We start from the raw sequence: 25159 nt of genomic DNA on the forward strand, positions 1-25159 counted from the left end.
TAACTCTACATTGAGATAGACACCTCCAGCTTTATAACTTGATGATGGGGGTGCTGGATGGCTCAGGTCGGTTAAGCGTCCAACTCTTGGTTTCAGCTCAGGTCATGATCTCACGGTTCATGGGATCGAGCCTATGGGATCAAGCCCATGGGGGGAGCTTGAGATTCTCTCTCCTCCTCTCTCTCTCTGCCCCCTCCCCGCTTGTGTTGTGTCTGTCTCTCTCAAAATAAATAAATAAACTTAAAAAATAGCTTGATGATTGATGATTTTCTAGCCATGAATGTCCTCCTACTAAGACCACCTGCTCACCAGTGCAACTTCTGACTATCATTTGGTTCCCCTTTTGAGGTGCCTTTTGGGAACATCTGTAAGTTTTATTGTAGTATAAATATTCATCAGCAAATACTTGTATATCTGAAAATCTTTTATTTAAAAAAAAATTTTTTTAATGTTTATTTCTTTGAGAGAGAGAGAGAGAGAGAGAAAGAGGGCAGGGAGGGAGACAACAGAATCCAAAGCAGGCTCCAGGCTCTGAGCTGTCAGCACAGAGCGGATGTGGGGCTCGAACTCAGAGACCACGAGATTCATGCATGACCCTGAGCTGAAGTCAGACGCTTAATGGACTGAGCCCCCCAGGCACCCAATCTGAAAATCTTTTTAAAACTTATTCTCAAATACTGACTAACATAGTTTTGAAAATATTGAATGTCTCTTTCCTCATCAGTAAAATGGGGGAGTAAATTAATTCATCTCTAAAGAATTCCTTACTTTTTTTTTTTTAACATTTATTTACTTTTGAGAGAGAGAGAGGCAGAGTGTGAGCAGGGGAGGGACAGAGAGAAAGAGGGAGACACAGAATCTGAAGCAAGCTCCAGGCTCTGAGCTGTCAGCACAGAGCCCAAAGCAGGGCTCAAACTCAGGAACTGTGAGATCATGACCTGAGCTGAAATCTGACACTCAACTGACTGAGCCATCCAGGCACGCCTAGAATTCCTTACTTTTAAAATTCTGTAGTTTATAAAATTAGTTCAACCGTAACAAAGTATTGGAATTATTTTGCCTGGATATAGTTTGTAAATATTTATGACTTCATACTACATTATTAAAATTGTTTAAAAATGATTTAAAGATAGATGTGTATAGTGTGATTCTATGTGTGTATATTTTAATTTAAATATATATATAATAAGTATATACACATTTATAAATTAGATATAGCACTGTGTTGATTATTGGTTGGTTAGTACTGATTATCCCTGAGTAGTAAGATTACAGATGATTTTTGTTTTTTCTTCTTTTCCTCCAAAATTTCTACTTACCAGCTGAATTAATTTTATAATAGGAAATAACATACAACTCTAAAAATAAAAACCAGGGTGTTCGTTTTGTACATTGTGTTAATGCAGCACTCGTTGAAACCTAACACGTTGAAGGAAGATCCAACGAGGGACCTGAAACAGCTTTCTCCAAGAGTTGAGAAGTGTGATCAACGAGGAGCCAGCTGTGCCTCTGGGCAAGCCCGAAGAAGAAGGGAGAACACCATCCCTGGGAGCGTCCTATGTGGCTGTGTAAGACTGGGTGTGCTGCAGAGTGGGCAAGCTGCTGTCACCAGCGGTTTGCCATTAGTTGTCTACATGATACTCTGTGGGAGGTTGATGTTTAAACAACTTTGAAGAATATCTGACATTACCAGGGGAAACAGTATGAAAGTGGAGAAGCTAAGCAAAGTAAAACAACTTGATATCAGAGTACATAATGCCAATTATTCTGTTCATAAGCTGTCAAAGCAGGTGTTACCCAAAGTTACAGTCATATAATAATGTATAGTTTCCCAACAGATTCACATCTAAGAATCGCTTTTTAATCTTTCTTAATTTTTATATTGAGGGAGAGAGAGCACGCATTTAAAATACATGGAATCTGGAAATTGTTCTTTGTATAATTAACTGAGACTTATATTTATCTATACAGAGATGATAGAGTAAGAGATTGCATTACTGAATCTCTCTCACTCGAGAGAGAGTGGGGAAGGGGCAGAGAGAGGAGACAGAGAATCCCAAGCAGGCTCTACACTGTCCATACGGAGCCCGACGCGGGGCTCAAACCCATGAACTGAACCCACGAACCATGAGATCATGACCTGAGTCAAAATCAAGAGTCAGATGCTTAACCTACTGAGCCACCCAAGTACCCCTCACACCCATAGTCTTATTTGATTATCACAACCGTTTGAGCTAAGACAGAGCAGGATTTATTTATCCCATTTTACAGATGAGATAAACATAAGTTTCAAAATTTTGACTTGCCTGCAGCCGCACAATTTCGATGGTGGAGCTAAACTAGAACCTTGAAAACTACATGACTCTCAAGGTATAATCTAATAGGAAAGTCCTTGGTTCTCATTTGACAGATGAGTAAATTTAGGCATAGACTGAGTTGCCTTCTCCTATAAAGCAAAGAAGCAAAGCCAAAAGTGAAAGTTAGACCCCCTGGCTCCCCACACCAATCAGTCCACAAAGATTACCATGATCTCCCTGATGAGATGATTTCATCACTTTAGCCATTAATTATGGGCTTGAAACTATTTTGGACTATATTGAACATGAATTATTTGGTACCTGCCTTTAAAGAATGTATGTTAATTTGCTATAGTCTTACAAATAACCTTGTCACCAAAGCCTAAACTCAGCCGAAGCTTTGGGAGTCCATGGAACAGAAAATATTTCTGAGTTGAACTCCAGGGACAGCCTTCTGCAAAATTTGCTTGGAGGCCTAAGATCTACTTTTACACTTTAAAGAAGAGTTAAATACATGGGAGCAGTTGATTATCTAAAATAGATGGAATCAGGAAATTGTTCTTTGTATAATTCACTGAAAGTTATATTTATCTGTACAGAGATGATAGAGTAAGAGATTGCATTACTGAATCAAGCCTGAGATCAGAGATATGCCAGAGGTAAGAAGAATCTGAGATTCTGAATCTAATTAATTGTCTAAGAATTTTTTATGTTCCAGGTAATTTGGGAAGTCTGGACAGTTTACATGGGAATTTAGGGGCATTTGGGGTTCATTGAAGGAAAGCTGTTTACATTGTTTAACTGAAACTAAAGTGGATTTCAGTGCAATGTACTTTCTCAAAATCAATACAATTTTTTTTTGCTTATTTTAAATTTTGCTACTGTTTACCCATATTAAGATATTTATAGGTATGCCATACCAAAAATGGAAGATTTTTCTACATTTACACTCATTTACAATGGCTTACATAACTTTTGAGAGGAAGGTAGTCCAGAAGGAGATGCTAACAATCTCAGTACAGGATTATAAGAACCTCATGGAAACAATCCTATTTCCTCAGTAATTGAATAGCTGAATTTTTAAATGAAATCCTAAAAAGAGCATAAAGAATTAAATCCCTAACCCCTTGACAGAGACAACTTCTGAGAACTGACTTTAACCACAAAGGAAAAAAGGCTAATGTTAATTTGTTAATTCAGGTAAAACACAGAGGCCATTGCCCGCAGGTTTTCATGAGCTCCTCACTGCCTGCTGATTAGGTACCTGGTTCCTTAGTCTGAGGTTGAAGGAGGTCCCTAAACTTGTCACCAGCCCGGTTACTCCCGTAGTGTGCTCTAACCGCAACAGACTACTGGGTCCAAGAGGAGTTCACTCCTTTTCTTCTCCAAGCTTTTCTTCACACTGTTTCTCCACCTGGAAGAAGCCATTAGCCCTAGTCTCACCTTTGAATCAGCGTTGGTGTAAAAGCAATGTTCAAACAATGTTGTTTTATCATTAAGTAAAATAACACCGTGTAGTCTTTCATTTCTCCCATCCTTCTGCCAACAGAAGCAACAACTCATTAAGGGACTCCACTGAAGGTAGCAAATCCAGTGAACTCTTAGCAGGTAAGAAATGACCTTAGCAATGCCTGAATGTCCTAATGTCCCTCATTACTACTGTTTATTCATTAATTCAGCAGATGTTAACTGTCCGTGAAGTGTCATACTCCACACTGGGTCCTTAAAATGTAACAGTGGGCAAGACAGACAAACGTGGGCTTACAATGATAAGATCTGTTTATTGACTGACTGCATGGAAAAAAAAAAAAACTTACTTTTATCTTTTCTATTTTCACCACCTAAAAAAAAATAAGAGGAATCAGAGCCTTTTTATATCCTCAGAATAAGAAAAGAATTCTGTTCAAATTCAGTTAGGCAGAGGCTTATTCATTGCTGTATCTTCAGTGTCAGCCATATTGCCTGACACACAGTAGCCTTTCAGTAAAGTTTTGTGTAATGAGTGAATTAAGGCAGTATTAAAAATATTTTCTTACTGTCCCTACTGCTTGATCAACAATGAACTTTTAAGTATATCTTTATCAAACAAATTTTGATTTTCTTCTCACCTATGTATGTGACACTACGTAACACCTATTAACAATATTTTTATTTTTACATTTTTTATTTTTTATTTTACATATTTTTATTTTTACATTTTCTGGATGCCATAGATATTTCATTTAGTCTGTATAGCCTAATTTTTTTTAATGTTTATTTATTTTTGAGAGAGAGCATGAGCAGGGGAGGAGCAGAGAGAGAGGAAAGACACAGAATCCGAAGCACAGTCTATCTAACCTGATCTTATATCCATATGTGGGTTAGAAATGAAGACTCACATTGTTAAGCAGCTTGCCAGGGTCATACAGCTTGTAAACAGTGGAGCCAGATTTGAACTCAGGCCTAGCTGGCTCCTGAGCTCAGGGTGTGTGACCACCTCCGTGTTCGGCCTCTGTGTACCTGCACTGAGCTCCTGGGAAAGGGCCCTGTGCTAAGCACAGGGCACAGAAGGGCTGCTCCTCTGAGATGCGTCAAGCTCTGCTATAGTTTTTTCCATGACCAGAAAAGTCTATTCCTTCAGCAATGATGTGTTCGTGAAGAGACAGATTGGAGAGGAAAAGATGGGACCTAGCCCCTACCTGTGTTCAAATATTTAATAGAAGAAGAAGAGGTTTTCAGATATTTAATAGAAGTTCTGAAAAGCATGAAACATACTAGAAAATTAAAAATGCATTTGAATGCTCTATACTGTACTCAGCACACTGGCCATTTTGGAAACTCACAAACAAAGAATACCACAGTTGCTGTTTTACTACAACATTTCACTGTTACTGCAGCACCTTTGCTTGACTCGGCATCTTACAGCAACGTTTCTTCATTAGAAACTTCTGCAACCTTTTAAGCTAAATCAATCTGGTCCATATACCCAAAACAGAATAAAAAAATTAAAGAAACGAACAACTCTGGTGTGTGGATTTGTGCTCGATATTCTGAGAGCCACATTTCTCAGAAGTTGTGGACAATGACTTTTCTTATTTGTTATATTATTATAACTTAATGAGCAACATTATGCCCTAAGGAGGGTTCCCAATAGAGGCTTCAAAACATCCAGCTCCTTTTTTACACATCTCCCTGTGGTGTTTCAGGAGATGAAACATAATGACCTGAAGATCACAGTGACCAAAATAAACAAAGGCGGTCATTTCACAAAATCATCCAGCTCATCTTGTTTCTGTAAATGGCCCCCTGCTTTCCAGGGCACCTCTGCTTAACCCTAACGTTCTCTTTGATTCTTCTTTCTCTTGTCGCGTTTCTCTAGTCACCAAATCTTAGTAATTTTGCCTCTAAAAACAGTTCTCAAATCCATTTTCTTCTTTGTACATCCTCTGGAACGGCCTGTGTTAATCTTCTATGTCTTGCTGTAACAAAATTAGTTGCTTAAATGACACAAATTGATCTCTCTTACATTTCCAAGGAGGCCGAAGTCCCAATCAGTTCCACCAGGTGGAGTCAGGATGTTGGCAGGTCCACACTCCCTCCAGAAGCCCTTGGGGTAATCCATTTCCTTACTTTTTTCCAGCTTCTAGAGCTTGGTTCCTTGCACTCTGGCTTGTGGCTTCTCCCTTCATCTTCAGATAGCAGCAGAGCATAGCATCTTCAAACCTCTCTGCTGAGATTGCCACATCGTCTTCTCTCTTTCACATGAAATCCCCCTGCCTCCTTTTTACAGACCTTTGGGATGGCAGTTAGCCCCCTCCTAAGAAACCCAAAATAATCTCTCCATCTCAGGATCTTTGATTTCATCAAATCACATCACATAAGGCAACACTCATAGCAGATATTTTTGGCAGCCGTTATACAGCCTGCCACACTGCTCTAGGCCTTTTTACCTTTCTTATAGACTATTGCAGTGGTCTTGACAGCGTGAGTGTGGTATTTTTAAACTCCAGTCTCATAAACATTCCAGTCACTTCATATTATTAATTTCAAATTGATGTGCCTGAAGCACACCTCAGAGTATGACCTTCCCCAAGCCCAGAACCTTCAAAGACTCCCCCACTGCCTCCTGCAGCAAAAACACTCTTTGCCCTGATAATTAAGACTATCCATGGCTTCCCTTTCTAGGGCTTTTCTCCTAATAGAGCTATCCTCAACTTTTTGGTCTCAGGACCCCTTTTAGTCACAAATATTGACGATTCCTGAGAACTTTTGTTTATTGCTATTCTAAGTATTGGAAAATAAGTTTTCATATTAGCATTTTAAAAGTAGAAAACATTTTGATATACCTTGAGAAACAACAGTGTGTATCACATGTTCACCTAATAGCATTTTATTATGAAAAATAACTTTTTCAAACAAATTGTTGAGAAGGCATTCTTTTACAATTTAACATGTGACTTCACAGAGATAGCTGATTCTCATATCTGCAGCAGCATTTAATCTGTTGTGGTATCAGATCTTGTGGATCCTCTGGGAAACTCCACTGCTCATTTGCGAGAGACCGAGAGTTCAAAGCAGATGCTGATGTTAGTGTCATAATTAAGACAGTGTGGGCATCACACACCCCCTGCAAGGGAACCACTGCCATAGTATCCTCGTGGCCGTCACCCAAACCACAGAGAACAGTGTGGTTTATTTCAACCTGTTGATTTAAGTAAGTCTAATAGTTTTGTAAAGTGATACGACTATTGCTAAGAGAGGTTCCTTTTTTTTGTCTTTTTTTTTTTTTTTTCATTTTAAAATAAGTTATAAAGATGTGCCTCTTAGAATCTATGAGAGAATACTTCGGGTTTATAGCTATTATAAAAATGAATTTTCTAACCAATATATTATATTTTCATTCTGCAAAATGTTCATGGGCCCTGAACGATTAACAATAATGCAACTTGGGATCTCCCTGATACTTTTTGATTTCTGCAATTTAGGGTCATAACTGCCATCTTTAGCTTGTATTTTAGTCTGTCACTTTTGTGTGCATTAGCTTGCTTCTGTCCATAAATCTTAGTACTGTATTTGTGAATTGGAATGTCTGCATGACCATTCTTATGCTTCCAGAGAGCCGGTCACATTACATACAGGAGACCTAGAAGATCCATCTAGTTGTTTTACATTCCCATCTACAGGTGAGTGAAAAGTACACAAGACAGGCCTGCTTCAAACTCTGCAGTGGCTTCCCATTTCCATGCGAGTGGAAGCCAGGTGGGACAGCAGCCTGTAAGTCCGCATTAACTCTCTAGGCTTATTTCCTCCTACTCCCCCCCCTCATTCACTCTGTGTCATCTACCCTTGAATTGCTCCTTGAACATCCCAGGCAGCTTCTGTACTAAGGCCTTTACACCACTGTTCCTTACACATTGCTAACCCTTCACCTCCTTTAAAGGCTCTGCTCAGATGTCACTTACCCAATGAAACTACTCTCATGACCTTCCGCCAGAATTGTAACTCTCCATACTCCCAATCACCCTTTTTGTTTTTTTTTAATTACACTTAGTATCTTTTAATATGTGACTTACTAATTTATGTTGTTCATAAAGGTGACTCTGTCGCCTCCTGTTAGACAAAAGCCGCACAAGGGCAAGTATCGTTTGGTTTCCTGATATATCCCAGGCACATAGCAGGTGCTCAATAAATACTTATTGAACAGATGAAAAGAAAAAGAGAAGAATTGAGACAGATGGTTCTTTTTATAATTTCCAAAGACATAATGCTATCTGTTAAACAAGGGAGTCAAGGAAGAGATTGAAAGATAACAGAATCTGTTGAAAAGCAAAATGGCATAACAGACTAGAAATGGAAGAGAAATAAAACACTACAGGGGGAAGAAAGCCTTAGGTAAAACATAAATGGGATAGGCATGACTGAAATCACAGGGACTTGATGGACCTTCTGTGGGGAAATTACACAAAAAGAGTTTTTAAAACTAAGACAAAAATAATTACAGAGAATATGTTATGGGGAGCCTGGGTGGCTCGTTGGTTGAGCATCCAACTTTGGCTCAGGTCATGATCTCAGAGCTCATGGGTTCAAGCCCCACATTGGGCTCTGTGCTGACAGCTCAGAGCCTGGGGCCTGCTTCAGATTCTGTCTTCGTCTGTCTCAGCCCCTCCCTGCTTGCACACTGTCTCTCTCTCTTTCTTACTCTCTCTCTCTCAAACATAAACATTTAGAAAATTTTTAAAAAAGATTTGGAAGGTGTAATTGGTCTTCCTATGGAAGAGACGAAAATGAATAGGAAAGAATGAAGCTGTGAAAATGATGGTTATTCAACAAAGGCTTAGCTGTAAATCTGGACAGTATATAATATTACAGAAATAATGTAAATAAGGAAAGTTGAGGTATGAGGTGAAAGAGATAGGAGAAAGATAAATCTCCATATTTTCTTGTTTTTTATGGAAGATTGTCAGTATATATCTAAAAAAACAAACAGTTTTAATAAAATAGATGCAAATTCTTAATTTTTGAATAATCTTCAACTTGTGAGAAATCTTTTAAGAACTATATTTTGAAGAAAAGGACCATTTATTTGAAGTTAATGCTTTGAGGTTTACTTCACTTACATGTTTTACTGTTGTTTTAATAATTACCCAAGAGGGGCGCCTGGGTGGCGCAGTCGGTTAAGCGTCCGACTTCAACCAGGTCACGATCTCGCGGTCCGTGAGTTCGAGCCCCGCATCAGGCTCTGGGCTGACGGCTCAGAGCCTGGAGCCTGTTTCCGATTCTGTGTCTCCCTCTCTCTCTGCCCCTCCCCCGTTCATGCTCTGTCTCTCTCTGTCCCAAAAATAAATAAACGTTGAATAATTACCCAAGAGAATACAACATGTATTCTTGCCTGTTAGATTAATATAAATGAGACCTTTACTTTTTTCTTGCATTGTGAGTACTTTAGAACATGTTAATTCCACTCACTGTTCTTTCAAATTATATAACACTTGTTGTCACATGTATATTTTAATTATAAAGGTAAACATCACAATGGATAATTTGCATTGTTTTATACGTTTAATATCCATTTAGATATACCCATGTGTTTATACTTTACTTTCTCTCTGGTGTCATTTTACTCTCAATGCCTTTGATTTTTCCTTTAAGGTAAGTCTGCTGGTGATATATTCTCTCAGTTTCTGTTTTTTCTGCAGTTGTCTTTATTTCATCATCATTTTTGAAGAATATTTTTGTTGAGTTTAGAATTTTAGGACATTTTTCTTTCACTTTGAAAATATTCCATGGTTTTCTGGTTTCCATTGTGTCTATGAGAAGTCAGCTCTGAATTTAATTGTTGAGCATTTAAGTGTAATCTTTTTGCCCTTTTGGCAACTTTAGGATTGTTTTTGTCTTTGATTTGTTTTTTTGAGGTTTTGGGGTTTTTTTCTTTTTCTTTTTTAGCAGTGTTATTGGTATGTTCAGGTATGGTTTTCTTTATGTAAGAAGTACCTGGGGCGCCTGGGTGGCGCAGTCGGTTAAGCGTCCGACTTCAGCCAGGTTACGATCTCGCGGTCTGTGAGTTCGAGCCCGCGTCAGGCTCTGGGCTGATGGCTCAGAGCCTGGAGCCTGTTTCCGATTCTGTGTCTCCCTCTCTCTCTGCCCCTCCCCCGTTCATGCTCTGTCTCTCTGTGTCCCAAAAATAAAATAAATGTGGGAAAAAAAAAAAAAAAAAGAAGTACCTGTTTAGGGTTTGGAATAATGCTGCTTAAATCTGTGGTTGTCTGTGCCTCCACTATCCAGATCTTGTGGGTCTATACCTATTACTTGTATATATGATTTTTTTCTCTTGGTTTTCTGCCATATCGTTTTGTCTCCTTCTATGCCTGTTTGTTTTTATTCTATGAAGACATCTGTGAAAAATTGTTCAAATGGTTGGAGGCAAAGAATGAGGTTACCTTCCTCCAGATAGCATTCATGCTTGCTTCTGGTAGACAACTAAGAACACCACAATCCCAGATCAATTTAATCCAATCGGGAAATTAAGATAATTGAAGCTAGATCTCAAGATCCCCAAGGGTAGGTCTTGTTCCTGTTCATCTTTATTTCTAAGACAGCCCTTTGCAGTTCTAACCCAAAGCCTTGGGTATTATCGAAACATCCCCTTACCCCCCTCATTGGGAATATTTCTCATGAAAGTTTAACTTTTTGAGAAGTGCAGTATACTATTTTTAACTAATTCTGTCCTTTTGCTTCTGTTCTTGCAAAATTTTAGCAAGTCCATCTGTGAAAAATTCAGCTTCTCGTTCATTCCATTCTTCTCCTAAGAAGTCTCCAGTTCACTCACTCCTAACTAGTTCGGTGAAGATTCAGTAGGTTCCACATCACCGTATAGATCCACGAACCCGTTCTTTCACCTGATTCTGTTTAAAGGTAAGAATGATCTGATGTCATTGATGAGCCTTAATTGGTTTCCTCCTCCTCTGGTGAATTCTTTTCCATAATCAGAATTAATAAGATCTTATATGGTGTCTTATATGCAAACTCTAACTGATGCTGTGTAACTTAAGTGAGTCTTATTTAAATAAAACAGCTATCACATGCATGCACACACTCTCTTCTTAATAAATATGCATAGATATGTATGTGAATATTTTCTCTATTACTCTGACATGAATAATGAACTTCCCCCCCCCCTGCATTTTATTATAAGATTTTGGTCTTTTTTTTTTTTAATGTTGTTACTTTTCTTTCTTATTTACATTCTCTCAAATCATGACTCTCTTCAGTCTCTGCCTTTGTAAGTGCAAGTATTTATCATACAAATTTGTCAGATGTCTAGATGATTCCTCATCATTTTCTTAAATGTTAAGTTCATTTGTTATTTGCTAAACAGATAAGGAAAATGGTTTATTTAGATTAAGCGCATGATAAATAAGTGGACATTGTGTGTGGTGTGTGTGTGTGTGTGTGTGGTGTGTATACTGATTTGAACTTGAAATGTTTTTACCATATATTGACAGCAATGCAAACAACCCCATGCTCTCTGGCATCAGTCCCTTTGATAAGGGATAAACTAGGCAAATTGTTGCATCACTGTTAGGTCAGTTCTCAGCCTTTAGAAATTCTATGCCTCATACATTTCTAGATCTCCCCCAAATCTGAAAACCACAACATAATCACAGATTTTAGTACATTTTACCTTCTTTTTCTGTATTTTGTCCTCCATCCTCTCTTACATTTCTGAGTTATTCCTTGGTGTCTTTAAAATACTAAATACTAAATAAAAATACTTTTTAAAAAGGGCAAATTCTTGAGCTATTAGAGCTGTGACTATTGTAGAAGTAGAACAGTACTTCTGGTCACCGCATTATTAATTTGTGATTACATAATAGCATGGAATTTCCTTTTTTTTTCTATTGTCAGATCCTAATCAAACATCATGTTTATATTATCCATGTGAAAAATATCTCTCTGAGGAAGTGGTTTTCATCCTCTTGAACTAACATAATTCTTAGATGATTGCCTCTAATACTAATATCTGTTACTGAAAAGAGTGGGTTTTTTTGATAGGAAAATGAGCCACCAAAAAATATTTTCAAGATTATACAGCAAGTCAGGGACTAAGATCAAAGTTAGAATTTCAGGGTTGCCAATCAACTATCTTTTAGAGATCAGCAAAACGTAGCATACTTAGTAGAGGTTAGCTTACGGGCTTCCAACCCCTCTTCACTTGCTCCTCCCACATGTATTCCAGGCTCACTGTGGCCATGTCAGGATCCAGACTCCCTGTCCCGCCATGTAAAACTGTCCTCATTCAGGTGACAGCCACTAAAATGGGCACTTGGTCTCACACACATTCAAAACTGTTGACAGTGTCGGTATTAAGTCTTGCTCTTCCAAATCCTAAATTAACGTGTCTACACAGGTTTGGTATGAAAAGCTGTCATTTAGAATGAATGTATCATTAAATTTAAGGTATTCCTCTCGCTCATCCCATTTAATGCTATGTAGTTAAAAAATAATAAGCCAGATTGTTTGAAACAAATTCAAATAAGCTAGTGTTGGAATATTTAGATAAAACACTTTTTAATTTGTATAGTGTTTTAAAGTTTCCATTATTTTAAAAGAAAGGTTGTTTAACTTGTAACTGGAAGATTTCTAAAAAGAAATACTGAATAGACTTTTAATATCACATCTAAGCAATTTTCTAATAGCTTCACAGTCTCAGCCAATAGAAACAACAGGAAAAACATGTCGGAAGCTTCAGAACAGACTGGAAAGCTTGCAAACTCTGGTAGAAGATTTACAGATGAAGAACCAAGGTACAGTGTACATTTTGGAGAGATCTTCCTTGCTCAAAAGAGTACTCACCTTCCCTTCAGGTTAAGCCTGTTGTCTATAGACCCGCAGAAGAGGATATTGAATAAGCAATTCAGAAACATCAAGTCAAAACATGAAGGTCTTAACCATGACTAACCCCCAGATTAATTGTGTGATCTCGGGCATGTCACTTTAGCCCTGCTCTACTCCGTCATCTAATAGGGATGGTAATACTGCTGACCAACCCTCCGTAGGACACGTTTTGAGCAGTTTTTCACACGACACTTTCCCACACATTATCTTTCTTATCCCTGTTAGGTCTACACATAAGCATTTGTATGACAGTAGCCAGGATAAGATTGTAGTTGATAGCTGGAAGACAAAATAACCATATTTCACCTTACACGGAATTTAAATTAGCATAGGCTAGAAGAGACTATGCCACCCAGTGAATCACTAACTAAAAAGATAAACGCACTAAAGCTGTTTGAATGAGAAACTGTCATACTCTGCAGATGGTAGGTAAATTTGGGGGCATAAGTTCTAAGTGGTTGTTCCTGTGGATGTGGGAAGCCCATCATGTTTTATGCTTTTCTGGTATAAATTCACGAATCCAGGAGTCTGTCAGAGAGAAATAATTTTGGAGTATACTTGTTAATTCTTAGCCCATCTTTCTATCTCTAGAGAATATAAGCTGCTAGATGAAGGATAGTAAATATTTTTCTAAGAACAATTCCTTATAAAGAAAATTTAACCTTATCAATAATAATAGTTGCTATTAATATTTCTGAACACTTACCAGCTGTGTGGCAGGCCCCGTATTCAGTGTTTGATTATTTATGTTTTCTTCATGTGAGCCTCACAATACTGGGAGGTGGGTACTGATATCAGGTCATTTGAAAATGAGGAAACTGATGATCAGATTACAATCGTTAAGTCACACAACGAGTAGTATATCTGGGACTTGATCTCTGCAACTGCTGCTTCCAAAGTCCACGTTTTTCAACATGCTGAGGCTATGCCAAATTGTTATTAAGGCAAGTTCCAGATCCTTTCTGTTAATCCCAGATCCTTGTGTATACAAACATTAAGAAAACATTTGATTTTAAGTTTGTCGTGATATTTTTTTTCTTTTTTTTTTTAATTTTTTTTTTTTCAACGTGTATTTATTTTTGGGACAGAGAGAGACAGAGCATGAACGGGGGAGGGGCAGAGAGAGAGGGAGACACAGTATCAGAAACAGGCTCCAGGCTCTGAGCCATCAGCCCAGAGCCCGACGAGGGGCTCGAACTCACGGACCGCGAGATCGTGACCTGGCTGAAGTCGGACGCTTAACCGACTGCGCCACCCAGGCGCCCTGTCGTGATATTTTTAAAGGATGCGTTATCTTATTGGCCCCATTTTTATTCACACTTTGACTTATATTTCTGAATATATCTGAGTAATGCTACCATGTAATAATCCAAATGGGAGACATGTTATATTTGTTTAAAAAATAAAAGGACCTTTTTATTTGATGCATTGCCTGGATGGAGTGTCTCTTGGAAGTTATGAAACAAATATTTTGGGAGCATTTATCAAAACTTAAAGTGTATATATGCTTTGACCCAGAAATTCTACCTCTAGCAATTTATTCAAGAAAAAATTGTACAAGCACAAAAGTCTGTTTATAAAAGTATTTCCTATACTTTCATAAACAGACTTTTGTGTGCCACAAATGCCATCATAAATCGCTATTACAATACCATTGACTATATTTCCTGTGCTGTACCTTTCATGACTCATTCATTCCATAATTGAAAACCTGAGAAATCAACTTTTAAGAATTTTATTTACTAACATGTTGGTACATCCATATAATGGAATACTATACAGTCATAACAAAACATGAGCTGAACTGGAAAAATGTTGACATTTTTTAAGTGAATAAAGCAAGCTACAGAACAATCTATCTACATATTCCATTTGTGCAAAGAAGGAAAGTGTGTGCACGTGCGTTCATGTACACAAAGATATTTACCAAACTGCTTTCGGTGACGACTTCTGAGGGTTCAGGTGAGGGAGCAGAGATGAATACCTTCACCTTCATCTCTCTTTGCATCCTTCTGAGGTGTTCAAATTATTTACAATTAGTATGTATTATTTCTATAATAAGTACGCTCACTTAAAACAACTGAAAGAGTAAAGATTTGCCCTTAGCTCTGTCCATAACATCAGTCTTTTCAAAAATATGCTACGTTGCAATTTTTAAGAACTTCCCGATCTCAGAATGTATCTCTTCTATAGTAGCAAGCTGACCTTTTAAGAAGCACATTATAAAATTCAAAGGCAGAGTAGATGTTGCTAATCTAATTTTGTTTTATCATCACTTTCAGCAATGTCTTCAATGATCAGAAATCAAGAAAGAGGATACAGAAAGTGAAAGACCAGGAAAAAATGTTACTAAAATGATACATTGCTTGCCTGTTCTTTACAGAGGGATGATGCCCAAATAATTGTGGTGTTGCTTATAATTAGTGCCCTGTGTAGTTTTTTTTCTTTTTATGTGAAAATTTAATAAAAGATACCCTCCCCTGTAAACTCTATTTTGAAATAAACTATTCTTCAATGCTCTCACAGTAAAACTTCAAACAGTTCTAACTAGATGTGAAAGTCTGCATCCCTTATAAGGTATTAATTTGTGCTAAGACCCATGTGCTGGAACAATTGTGTGGTTTTTATTATCTTTACTGGTGCTGAAGCAATAGTTATTCTTTCCAGCTTCAAAAAAACTTGACACACAAGTGAAATATGTGGTATAATGCCCAGGACAAACTCCAAGGTACTGACAGGGATCCTTTTGTGACCCTGAACTCACTGAACTATCTGAATGTCATCAGATAACACAACATCGGGGCCCCTAATCAAAACTTTTAGAAAAGTTTTTTCTAAAAACACTTTTACATATTAATAACTGTAAAGAAAGAAACAAGAATGTGTTCTTCAGCCGGTGGGTAACTTCTAGATTGAATGGATTCAGCCTGTTTACTTACATTTTATTAGATTAGGAGGGTTTTGCATGTGGATTGTTTTCTAACACCAATAACCAGCTAGGTGTCCTAGGAGTCCATTCAATTCTAACACTAACTACCTGGAGTTAGTATCAGATTCTCCAGGTCTAAGGCTTCAGTCCCACTCTAAGTCCCACTTCAGTCCCAGGTCTAAGACCTCCCCCCACTTCAGATACAGTTGCAAGTTCTGGGCTACCTGTACTCTGGCTATAAATTGGAGTTTCCCACACCCCCCTCCCCAGTTTCACTAACTTGCTAGAACAGATCACAACTCAGAAAAGCAGTTTACTTACTATTACCAGTTTATTTTAAAGAAAACAACTCAGGAACAGCCAAATGTAAGAGAGGCACAGGGCAAAGTATAGGGTTCTGGTACACGAGGCTTTCATGCACTCTCAAGGCATGTCACCCTCCCAGGACCTAGACGTGTTTACCAACCTGGAAGCTTCTGAAATCTTATTCAAGAGTTTTTATAGAACTTAATCCGCAGCCCCCTTCTCCTCTTTGGAGATCAGGGGGCTGGAAGTTCCAATCCTCTAATCACTGGTCTTCCTGCCAGAGATGACAGGGACAGCAGAAGGGTAGCTGTCTAAAGATGTCACCAAGAAATAACTGCCCTGCTAGAGGCTATTCCCCATCACATCTACTGACCAGTCCTCACTAAAGGCTTGTGGACAAAGCAATATGCAGCACTTTTTGGCCAAAAATTTTAGTAAGCATTTGTGTTTTTCCTCACTTTATTTCCCCTTCCATGAGCTGGATACGGTGGACAGCAGGGTCCTAGGGGATGGCAGAGCCACAGGACAGAAGCAGCTTGGGCAACAATCTGCAGGGAGAGCTGCCCTCCTGCCAGAAATACCCACTGCTGATTATTTAGTGAGCAAGAAACAGGCTTCTGGTGCAGCCTTCTTAACATGCATGGTGTCTGTCTGTGACAGCAGCGGCATTAGTCCCAACTGGTGCAGATAATAGTGACTAAATCCTCCTGTTTCTCCTCTAAATGACAGTGTTAACATGCTAAGCATGTCCAATTTTACAATATTTTTTTAAAATATGAACTTTAAGGGGCACCTAGGTGGCTAAGTCGGTTAAGTGTCCGACTTCGGCTCAGGTCATGATCTCACGGCTCATGGGTTGGAGCCCAGCTCAGAGCCTGGAACCTGCTTTGGATTCTCTGTCTCCCTCGCTCTCTGCCCCTCCCCCACCTGCGCTCTTCCTCTTGAAAATAAACATTAAAAAAAATTTTAGTATGAACTTTAATATATGTATCTCTTACCTCAATTGGTTTTACCGAAAGATTTTTATTTCATCAGGTAATGATAAAATTGCTAGTGAAAGAACTCTAAAGAAATTTTTATTGCAAACTGTTTTACTTTAAATTTTACCTAATAGAAATGCTTGGGCATTTTGTGCAGTAATAGTAAATGCCCTCTGAAGACCTTAGTGGTAGAGTGTGAAATTCATTATAAAGTATATGAAAAGTATATGTGGATTTTACATATACATGCTAGGAGCCAAAAGCTATCATAGTTCTTATAAGCACCTTCTATTTTCTTTTGGGTTTATGCTCTTTTCGGCAAACACCACCTGTAACCAGGATTAAACACTGTTTTGCCAAACGATGTTATACTTACTACAAGTTGTTTTAACATAGAAAAGCTCATTTTCGAGTACAAGCATGCATAATATCCCTCCAAATAATGGTGAAGTTTTAAAAAAGTTCTAAAATGTTTTCCCCAAAGAGAGGAGAAAACGGACCTCTCTTGCGTCTTGATTTTTTCTATGCATCTGTTATTAGTGGAGGAAAATATTGGCATTTTATATCTAGGCTATTATGGTACTAAGATTTAGACAAATAATTCAGACATTTAATGAAGATATTAAAACTCAGGTTTTATTTGTTCAGTATAATAAAGTTTAAATGTCTTACTTCTTCTCAACAAGGATGTACCTGTGTGTCACTGTCCTATTACAGTTTTGTTACCCAGGATAGCTATTGGTATGAAAGGGAAGGGCAGGGGAAATGATTGCTATGGGACAGTCCTTCTGTCAGTCCAGACCCCCTGTGAGACAGGAGGGGTGGGGGTGGGGCAGTCCTGCAAAGGCCCTGGAGGTAAATGATGGCTGTGTCTGTCTTCTCTGCAGTCAGGCTATACCTGGACCTCCCAGCCCTCTAAGAGGCATCACTCAGGCCACCTAGCTCAGCCCACACCTTCATCCAGTTCACACTTCCTCTCTTCGTGGTCTCCTCCCAATGACAGACCCGGACTAGGCTCCTTGCTTCTACACCAGTCTGCAATCATTAAGACAAAGACTTACTTGCTACTTTCAAACCGGGGCTGGCACGTAAAATCAAGCAAAAAAACAAAAACAAACAAAAAAAAAAAACACTGGGGAGTCTTAACGTATAACCTCATATCCTTGCTAACCACCTCTTGTGACCGTATTTTTTTTTCACAGTTCCATATGGCATTAACTATTTTTAAATATAGAGGGTGCACGTAGTAAAGAGTTTCTCCAGTTGTACCAGTAGGAAGGCAGCTCTTTATGAATGAGATGTGTTTCACTCTCTTGGTTTAAGGGTCACCCAAAGGCTCAAGCTCGAACCCTGTGCAGCTGGTTGGTTTCTGCGTGCTCTGGCCAGTCCACACCTGAAGCTTAGCCAGGTCACTCCCCAAGAGGACTAAGCTCTGAAATAACGATGGATCAGCAAAGACCCACCGATCGATGCCACAGGGGAAAAAAAAGTCCATGCTCACCGAAAGCATATACCTACATATGTATTTCTGCACATTAGACAAAAGCCGCTAGCAAATTTGAAACAACTCTGATGGCTATATTTGGAGTTATACTTCCTTTATTTAAAATTATTCAGTGTGCTCCACAAATAGCCTCTCTAGCACTTTGAAAACTGAGTCACTGAATCCCCCACCGCTTTTGTACCACTTTATCCTCACGGCCAGTCTCCAGGAACCTATTGCTGCATTCTTCCCAGCGGGTAATTTTCCCGTTGTCTACCACTACAAACTTCCATTCCACCACTGTATCTGCTGGCAGGGACACAGAGTGAGACCAGAACCCGTCCTTGCTACACTGGAGTGGGATGTAAGTGTTCCACCTCCCAAGGCTCTCATGGTCTCCAGTTACTGCAATGAACTGCCCACCAGTGCTTGTGACATAATGGACCTGGAACCTGATACTAACTTGCTGAGACTCTGAAGACATTGCTACCCCCTTTTTGCGTTTCACATCCATTTCCTGACCTCTTGGTTCCATAAGAGTGCTTCTGCCACAGTCCATTCCCTGGTTTGGGCTTAACCCTGGAGCCTCAAGACCGCCACCCAAACCAACATCTCCCCAAGAGGAGTGCCTGGACACCATTTCCCAGTCCTCATTGTCAGCCCGGTCCTGACTGCTCAACTCGGCAAGGCTCACTTCTTTCCCTCTGTCAACGACCAGGTTGCTAGAATACAACTTTTCGGCAAAACATGGAGCTGCTTTAGCGAGTGTCTCTTGTCCTTTCTGGAATCCCCTTCTGCCAGAGGAGACTGAAGCCTTTCATTTCTTGAAACTGCAGAGTAACCCCTAGAGTCACCAGTCCCAGATGTAGCTAGAGATTCTGTGTCTGGAAACTGTCCAGAAGGAACATGCTCTCTCGAACTGTCACAATCACCGTCTTTTCCAGAAGGACTCTGCTGTCTCCATGTTGCTTCCTGCAGGTTACCATGGCCTTTGGTCTCTGAAACCAAACATCCATTGCTTTCTTGAAGATGCTCTAAAAAGCAAAAGGAAAAATGTAATAGTGTTAGGCAGTTCATGTGAGGAAAAAGGCTAAGAAAATAGGTTTATTGAAGACTTTACCACTAATCTATCTGCAGTTCACGAAATCCATCTCTATTAAAAGCAAGTGCTTAATTACCTAGTTAAGACACTAACTGAACCAACAGCACGCTTTAAGAACATACATGTATATGCAACAATAAAAGGCACATCTGGGAGTGTCCGTGTGCTCACACAAGAATGTAAATGAAGTGGCCAGTTGTAGAGGCAGCAGTTTAACCCTGTCGTGGTCCTTGATCTCTGCAGGCCAGGCTTTATTGGCATACAGCCAAGTTTGGTTTCTATCAGCAGAAAATGCTGTCTAGCCTGTGGGGCAAAGATCCACACAGCTACCCTACAGACCCTACGAGTACACCTGTACTCCCAGGAACTGCCAGCAGCCCAGGGATCAGCTCTCACAGATGTGGGCAGATCCACAGCAGCTGTTGCTATGGTTGGGGGGCTGGGGGGGGGGAGATACAAAGGATAGCAGTGCATCATTGAACAAGGATTGGGGGTGAGGGGAGGGGGAGAGGGCTGGTTTCTCCTTGCCAACCCCATATGCATCAGAAGTAAACCTTGGGGGGCCTGGATGGCTCAGTTGGTTAAGCTTCCTAGTCTTGGTTTCGGCTTAGGTCATGATCTCACAGTTTCATAAGTTTGAGCCCCACCTCACCGGCTCTGCGATGGCACTGTGGGCCTGCTTGGGATTCTCTCACCCTCCCTCTCTGCCCCTTCCCCGCTTGTGTGGTCTCTGTCTTCTCTCAAATAAATAAAGTAAACCTTTTTAACAAAACAGAGGCTTTTACATCCCCTCCCATTGTACACTTTTAAAAAACACGTTCTTACAGGACACAATCCAAGCTCCCTAAAGGCTCAGTTTCCTTCTTGGCCACCTCACTGACAGTCGGGGTAGTTCCCTACAAGATGGAAGTGTCCCAAGTCATACAATCAGCATAGATGGGAGGGTTTCTTTCTTTTGGGGGTGGGGGTTGGCCTTGTTTAATTTTATCTCCTTTTCATGGTGGAGTTGTGAGACGTAAAAACATTGCCTTGAATTCTCAATCTTTCAACCTAAAACATGAGACTGGCTTCATGAAGACGGAGGAGCTCTCTGCTCATCTCAAACCAATCGCAGGAAAGGCACAGAAGCAGTCTTTCAAATGGCTACACATGAACACCGACTCCACTAAAAATAAAGTTCCCAGATGTCATTTTTACCGCTCGGCTGGAGTCCAGGCATGGGCAGCTGGCCAAGGGAGGGCACTGGGAGCTAAGGTTTTCTGCCAGTCCTCTTACTTTGTGTAGCACAGTCTCTAACATGTACACATGTAAACCTGGATGTCAATTCTACTCATTGGAGTTGGGTGCCCTATTAGGTAGGTCCCCTCCCGGGGCATTAGACAACCCTATGCTTTTGGGTCCCACGGCTCTGAAATGGGCAGCCAGCATACAGCCCTAGGGCTTCAGCTGAGGCCTTCCTGGCCAGAGTCCAACCTGAACTTTGCCTTCCTGACAGAAGCATCCAGATAGCGGGAGGTGCTCAGCTCCTGGGAGTTAGTTCCCAGACCCAGCTCCTCCATGGGGTGAGGTAGGGGAGGACGTGAGGTTATGGGATTGGGACTGAGAAAGTGTCCCTGCTCGGTCTGAGACTGAAGAGGGTTGTAGGATCTCTCTGAACCTAGGCATGCCCTTTGTAAGGCCCGGAAGGGGCGCCGCCGCCGCCGCGGCCTCCCGCACTGCGCCAAGCGCAGCCACGCAAAAGAGCCCATCCCCCTCGGGGTCCTCGGGGGCGGGCGCCCAGGGTAGAGACTCTGCCCGCGCTGCCCTCGGACGATGGGTCGGGGAACCTTCGGTGCCTCCGAGCAGGGCGAGAAACCTGCCCGGCGCGTGCGCACTAGCCTGGGAAAAAAATGAGAGGCGTGGGGAGGGTCCTGCCCGGGGTAGGGGAGGTTAGTCGGGGGAAAGGGCCAAGAGGAAAACTCCAGGTGGGTTTTTTTTCCTCCCTCGGTGAACTCCAAAGCCCCCATAGGCAGATCTGCCCTCGAGACGTGGGAGGAAGAATACCTGCTTTGGTGACCAGCTCCCGCCTGGAAGGTACAGGGCTCGGTCCCCCGCCGCCACCCTGATCGCTTCCCGGAGCCGCAGCCTCCTCCTGAGGGGCGTTCCGCTCCGCGTCGCTCTCATTCCCCGCGTCCCGCAGCAGCCAAACGAAAATCGCTCCGGCCAGGCCCCCTCCGACCAGCAGGGCCGACCAGACGGCGCCCATGGCTGAGAGGCCGCAGCTGCGGGAGACGACGGCGACCGGGAACCGGGACTCGGGTCACGCAGGCAGAGCCACACCTACCCCGCCCGGCCCAGCCTTCTACGGTCCCGGCGGCCGGCGCTCCTGCGCGGAGCCCAGCCCACGGCGACTAATACTCAACTTTCCCAGCCCCGCCCGCTTCCCGCCCCGGGGCTGCAGCCCCAGGCTCCGGCCGGGTGGAGACTCGGGCGCCCTCCTTTTCCAGCATATTCATTCCCGACCCCGCCCCGCGGCTGGCGGCCGAGCGCCCGGGTGCCCCGTTCCACGTGTGGCCCGCGCGCGGAAAGAGCCCAAGTGCGCACAGCTGCCGCGCGCCGGCCGGGCTCTGCCCCACCGCCGTTCCTCCCCGCTCCAGCTGCCCGCAGGGTCGGGTCGCGCTTCGGCCTGCGCCCGGCGCCTCGGCGCCTCCTCCCCGTAGCCTCTCAGCGGCGGCGCGGCCAGCCGGAGACCCGGGCTTCCAGGAACTTAGACGCGGGAGAGGCCGACGTGCGTCGGTGACGCGCGGGGTTGGGGCTCTGGCTGGTGGGGAAGCCGGCCGGATCGGGTGGAGTGGGTTGGAAGCACAGCGGGCGGCGGGCGGGGAAACCCTGTGGAAGCTCCATTCGGCCGCCACTCAGCTGCGCCTAGCCTCCGCAAGCCTCCGCCACCCGCCGGTACCATGAAAGGATTGGACTGAGACCCGTCCATCTATCAATGCCAGTCTTCTTAACCACATCGTTGTTTCTCCCTCGACCTCTTTTTAGGGTGTGTGGTTGTTGCAAAATGCGTGCCCTCTTGTCTGGACTGGATGTTGCCCAGGGACAAGCTCCTACAGCAGCGTTTATTAATAAAAATAGCAACCCTCTTTGTTAAGCGCTGTGTGCCAGGTAATGTATATGTGTAATTTGATCCTCACAAACCCACATCCATGTGAGATCAGAATTACACAGATTGCCTCAATTCACTCCTCTGTTGATCTGATGGCTTTGCACACCAGCTTCAAGCTGATAATTCCCACGCTGTGTCTGCAGCGGGAGCCTTTCCCATGAACCTCATTTCTACACCCCACTGCTAAAGCCACAGCTGGCAAATATCCGCCTGGGAATAATTAGTAAAATGGCTCCCTCTGGTTAAAACAAATCCTTCAAATATGTCCCATGTTGAGGCACACAGCAACCCCTGAAGGAGTTACTAGAGGGCTGGTGCCTCCTTAGGGTCCGACTCCTACAATCCTAAAGGAAGGGGGGGTGCGGGGAGGGTGGAGACCGGGCCTCTCTTCCCGGATGCTAACAGACATTTCAAACCCAACTCACTCAAGTCTGACCCCCCGTCTTCCTCCCCAAATCCGCTTGCCCCGCCTACCTCATGGGGTGGGGGGCGGAGTGGAGAGTGGCAACCCATCCTTTCACCATTGCTGGAACACCAACAACTTTGAGTCCTCGGCTTTCCTTCTTCCCCTCTCTCAGAAGGCAGGAAGTAGCAAACCGCCACTCTTTCTTCAAAATACTATGTTAAGAGAGAGTTCTGCTTCTCTGCAGACACCCTGGTCTGCCACCATCATCTCACCTTGGATTACTGCAGTCACTCCCTCTGCTCTCCCTGCTTCCACCCTGAAGGCTCTACAGGCTACTTTCAAAGCATTGGTCGGAATGATTCTTTAAAGCATCCTCTGAGCCCAGGACCCTCCACTTGCTCTCTATCTCATGACAAAGAGTCCTTGTTGGTTTGCAACCATCTCAGGAGCTTCTCAGGTGTGATCTGAAAATGGCCCCAGTGCATGGAGCACAGGGAGAAACTAAAGACCAAGGCAAAACACTCCAGATGGTAGGTCACGATTTTAATAAGCAAGAGGACTTAGGGAGCTTGTTTTGGGCCCTGAAAGATGAGTGGAGTAGTCTGCAGACATCCGTCCAGATATCTATCCTTTCTCCCTCACCCTCTACAGGTTGTTGCACAAGGGCAATCTGCCCTATGAGCCCTTCCCTGATAATCCTAATTTTAATTACAACCCCCTTCACCCCATACCATTCTTCGGTTTATTTTCTCCCTAGCATTTAGGGCATCACTTCTAATACAATGTAAACTGATGGATTCGTTCTACTTGATTTGCTTCCTTATCTTCAGAATGTAAACTACACGAGAGAAGGGTTTATTGTTTATGTTCTCGCTGAATTCCTGGCACCTAGAAAATGCCCAGAATAGGCCCTCAAGAAGTACAGGTTTTGGGGGGGGGGGGGGTGGCGCCTGGGTTGGTTCAGTCGCTTGAGCATCTGACTCTTGATTTCTGCTCAGGGTCATGATACTGGGATCGTGGGATCAAGCCCTGCATCGGACTCTGAGCTGTACATGGAGCCTGCTTGACAATTCTCTCTCTCTCCCTTATGCCCTCCCCAGCTTGTGCTCTCGTGCTCTCTCCCTCTCACCATGCTTTCTCTCACACACACAAAAATAAATACATAAATACATACATAAAACATTTTTTTAAAAAACTTCAGGCTGAGTGAATGAATCAAAAGCTCAATGTATTCTCAGTCTAGAGCTTAATGTCATCTTCTTTATACAAGTTCGATCTGCATTTTTAGCACAATGTAGATGCTACTTTTTTGTCAAATAGGTTTCATGTCTTAGGCTAATTAGGAAGTCAATGGTGAACTTTTTAAAGACTTCTAAGTTTAAACTACCCATACATCTCGATTCAGGCAGCTTAAGATTAAAAAAAAATCGAGTTGAAAATACTGAAAAGTGGTATCAGAGCTAAATTTTTAAGAAAATAATGTCACTATATAAAATAACATTCTCATGGACTCTGTCTTGCTAACTGGTTCTTAAATCTTAAGATTATTATAGAGCTGGTTTTTTTAATAGTCAGAATTTTGTAGAAAATTTTAGAATTATTCTACTTTTGTCAAAGTAAACTTGATGTCATAGGATGTCCTTGAATTTTACTAACTCTAAAACCAATCGAGTGAATGATTTTTATAAACAGAATGAAAATTCTTGAAGATTTTCTTTTTATTTCCTCACTGAGAACTTCAGTTCCCACTTCATTGGTCTAAGTTTCTTTATAAAATGTGCTTGCAAATGAAATCCCAGAAGATCTGTAAAATCATAGAAAGCAAGCCCCCTTATTCATTTCCACTAATTAGACGGTTTTATTGTTTGTCATCAATTGCTATTTATGAAAATATAACAATTATTGATGTAATTCTTTCCACCCATCAGAATATTTTTACATTGGTATCAGACTTCTCATGCAGCATTTAAAAGAACATTATTATTTTTTTTAACATTTATTTATTTTTGAGACAGAGAGAGACAGAGCATGAACGGGGAGGGCAGAGAGAGAGGGGAGACACAGAATCTGAAACAGGCTCCAGGCTCTGAGCAGTCAGCACAGAGCCCGACGCGGGACTCGAACTCACCATACC

At 41.8% G+C, this 25159-nt stretch overlaps 2 protein-coding genes and 1 long non-coding RNA gene across 3 annotated transcripts in view; 2 read left to right on the plus strand and 1 right to left on the minus strand.

The window, feature by feature from the left end:
* The window catches only part of CCDC158 (coiled-coil domain containing 158), a 108497-nt gene extending 93288 nt beyond the window's left edge, over window positions 1-15209 (plus strand). The window contains 10 exon segments of the mRNA XM_030313644.1: window positions 1407-1463; window positions 1465-1568; window positions 2897-2956; window positions 3847-3901; window positions 7387-7459; window positions 10531-10620; window positions 10623-10662; window positions 12438-12580; window positions 14954-14977; window positions 14980-15209. Coding sequence (XP_030169504.1) covers window positions 1407-1463; window positions 1465-1568; window positions 2897-2956; window positions 3847-3901; window positions 7387-7459; window positions 10531-10620; window positions 10623-10662; window positions 12438-12580; window positions 14954-14977; window positions 14980-15029 — 696 coding nt within the window. The 3' untranslated portion in view covers window positions 15030-15209.
* Window positions 15210-17500: 2291 nt separating this feature from the next.
* Window positions 17501-22092, minus strand: STBD1 (starch binding domain 1). Its single transcript, XM_030313643.2, is given in 3 exon segments — window positions 17501-19161; window positions 19164-19403; window positions 21515-22092. Coding segments are annotated over 3 exon segments (1059 nt in total). The 5' UTR covers window positions 21717-22092; the 3' UTR covers window positions 17501-18544.
* Window positions 22093-22203: 111 nt separating this feature from the next.
* Window positions 22204-24058, plus strand: LOC116738030. The gene is made up of 3 exons (XR_004343546.1): window positions 22204-22618; window positions 23270-23555; window positions 24024-24058. It is a non-coding gene; the product is annotated as an uncharacterized LOC116738030 (long non-coding RNA).
* The last annotated feature ends 1101 nt before the right edge of the window (window positions 24059-25159 follow it).

Source organism: Lynx canadensis, chromosome B1, assembly GCF_007474595.2.
Source record: "Lynx canadensis isolate LIC74 chromosome B1, mLynCan4.pri.v2, whole genome shotgun sequence".
Lineage (NCBI taxonomy): Eukaryota > Metazoa > Chordata > Mammalia > Carnivora > Felidae > Lynx > Lynx canadensis.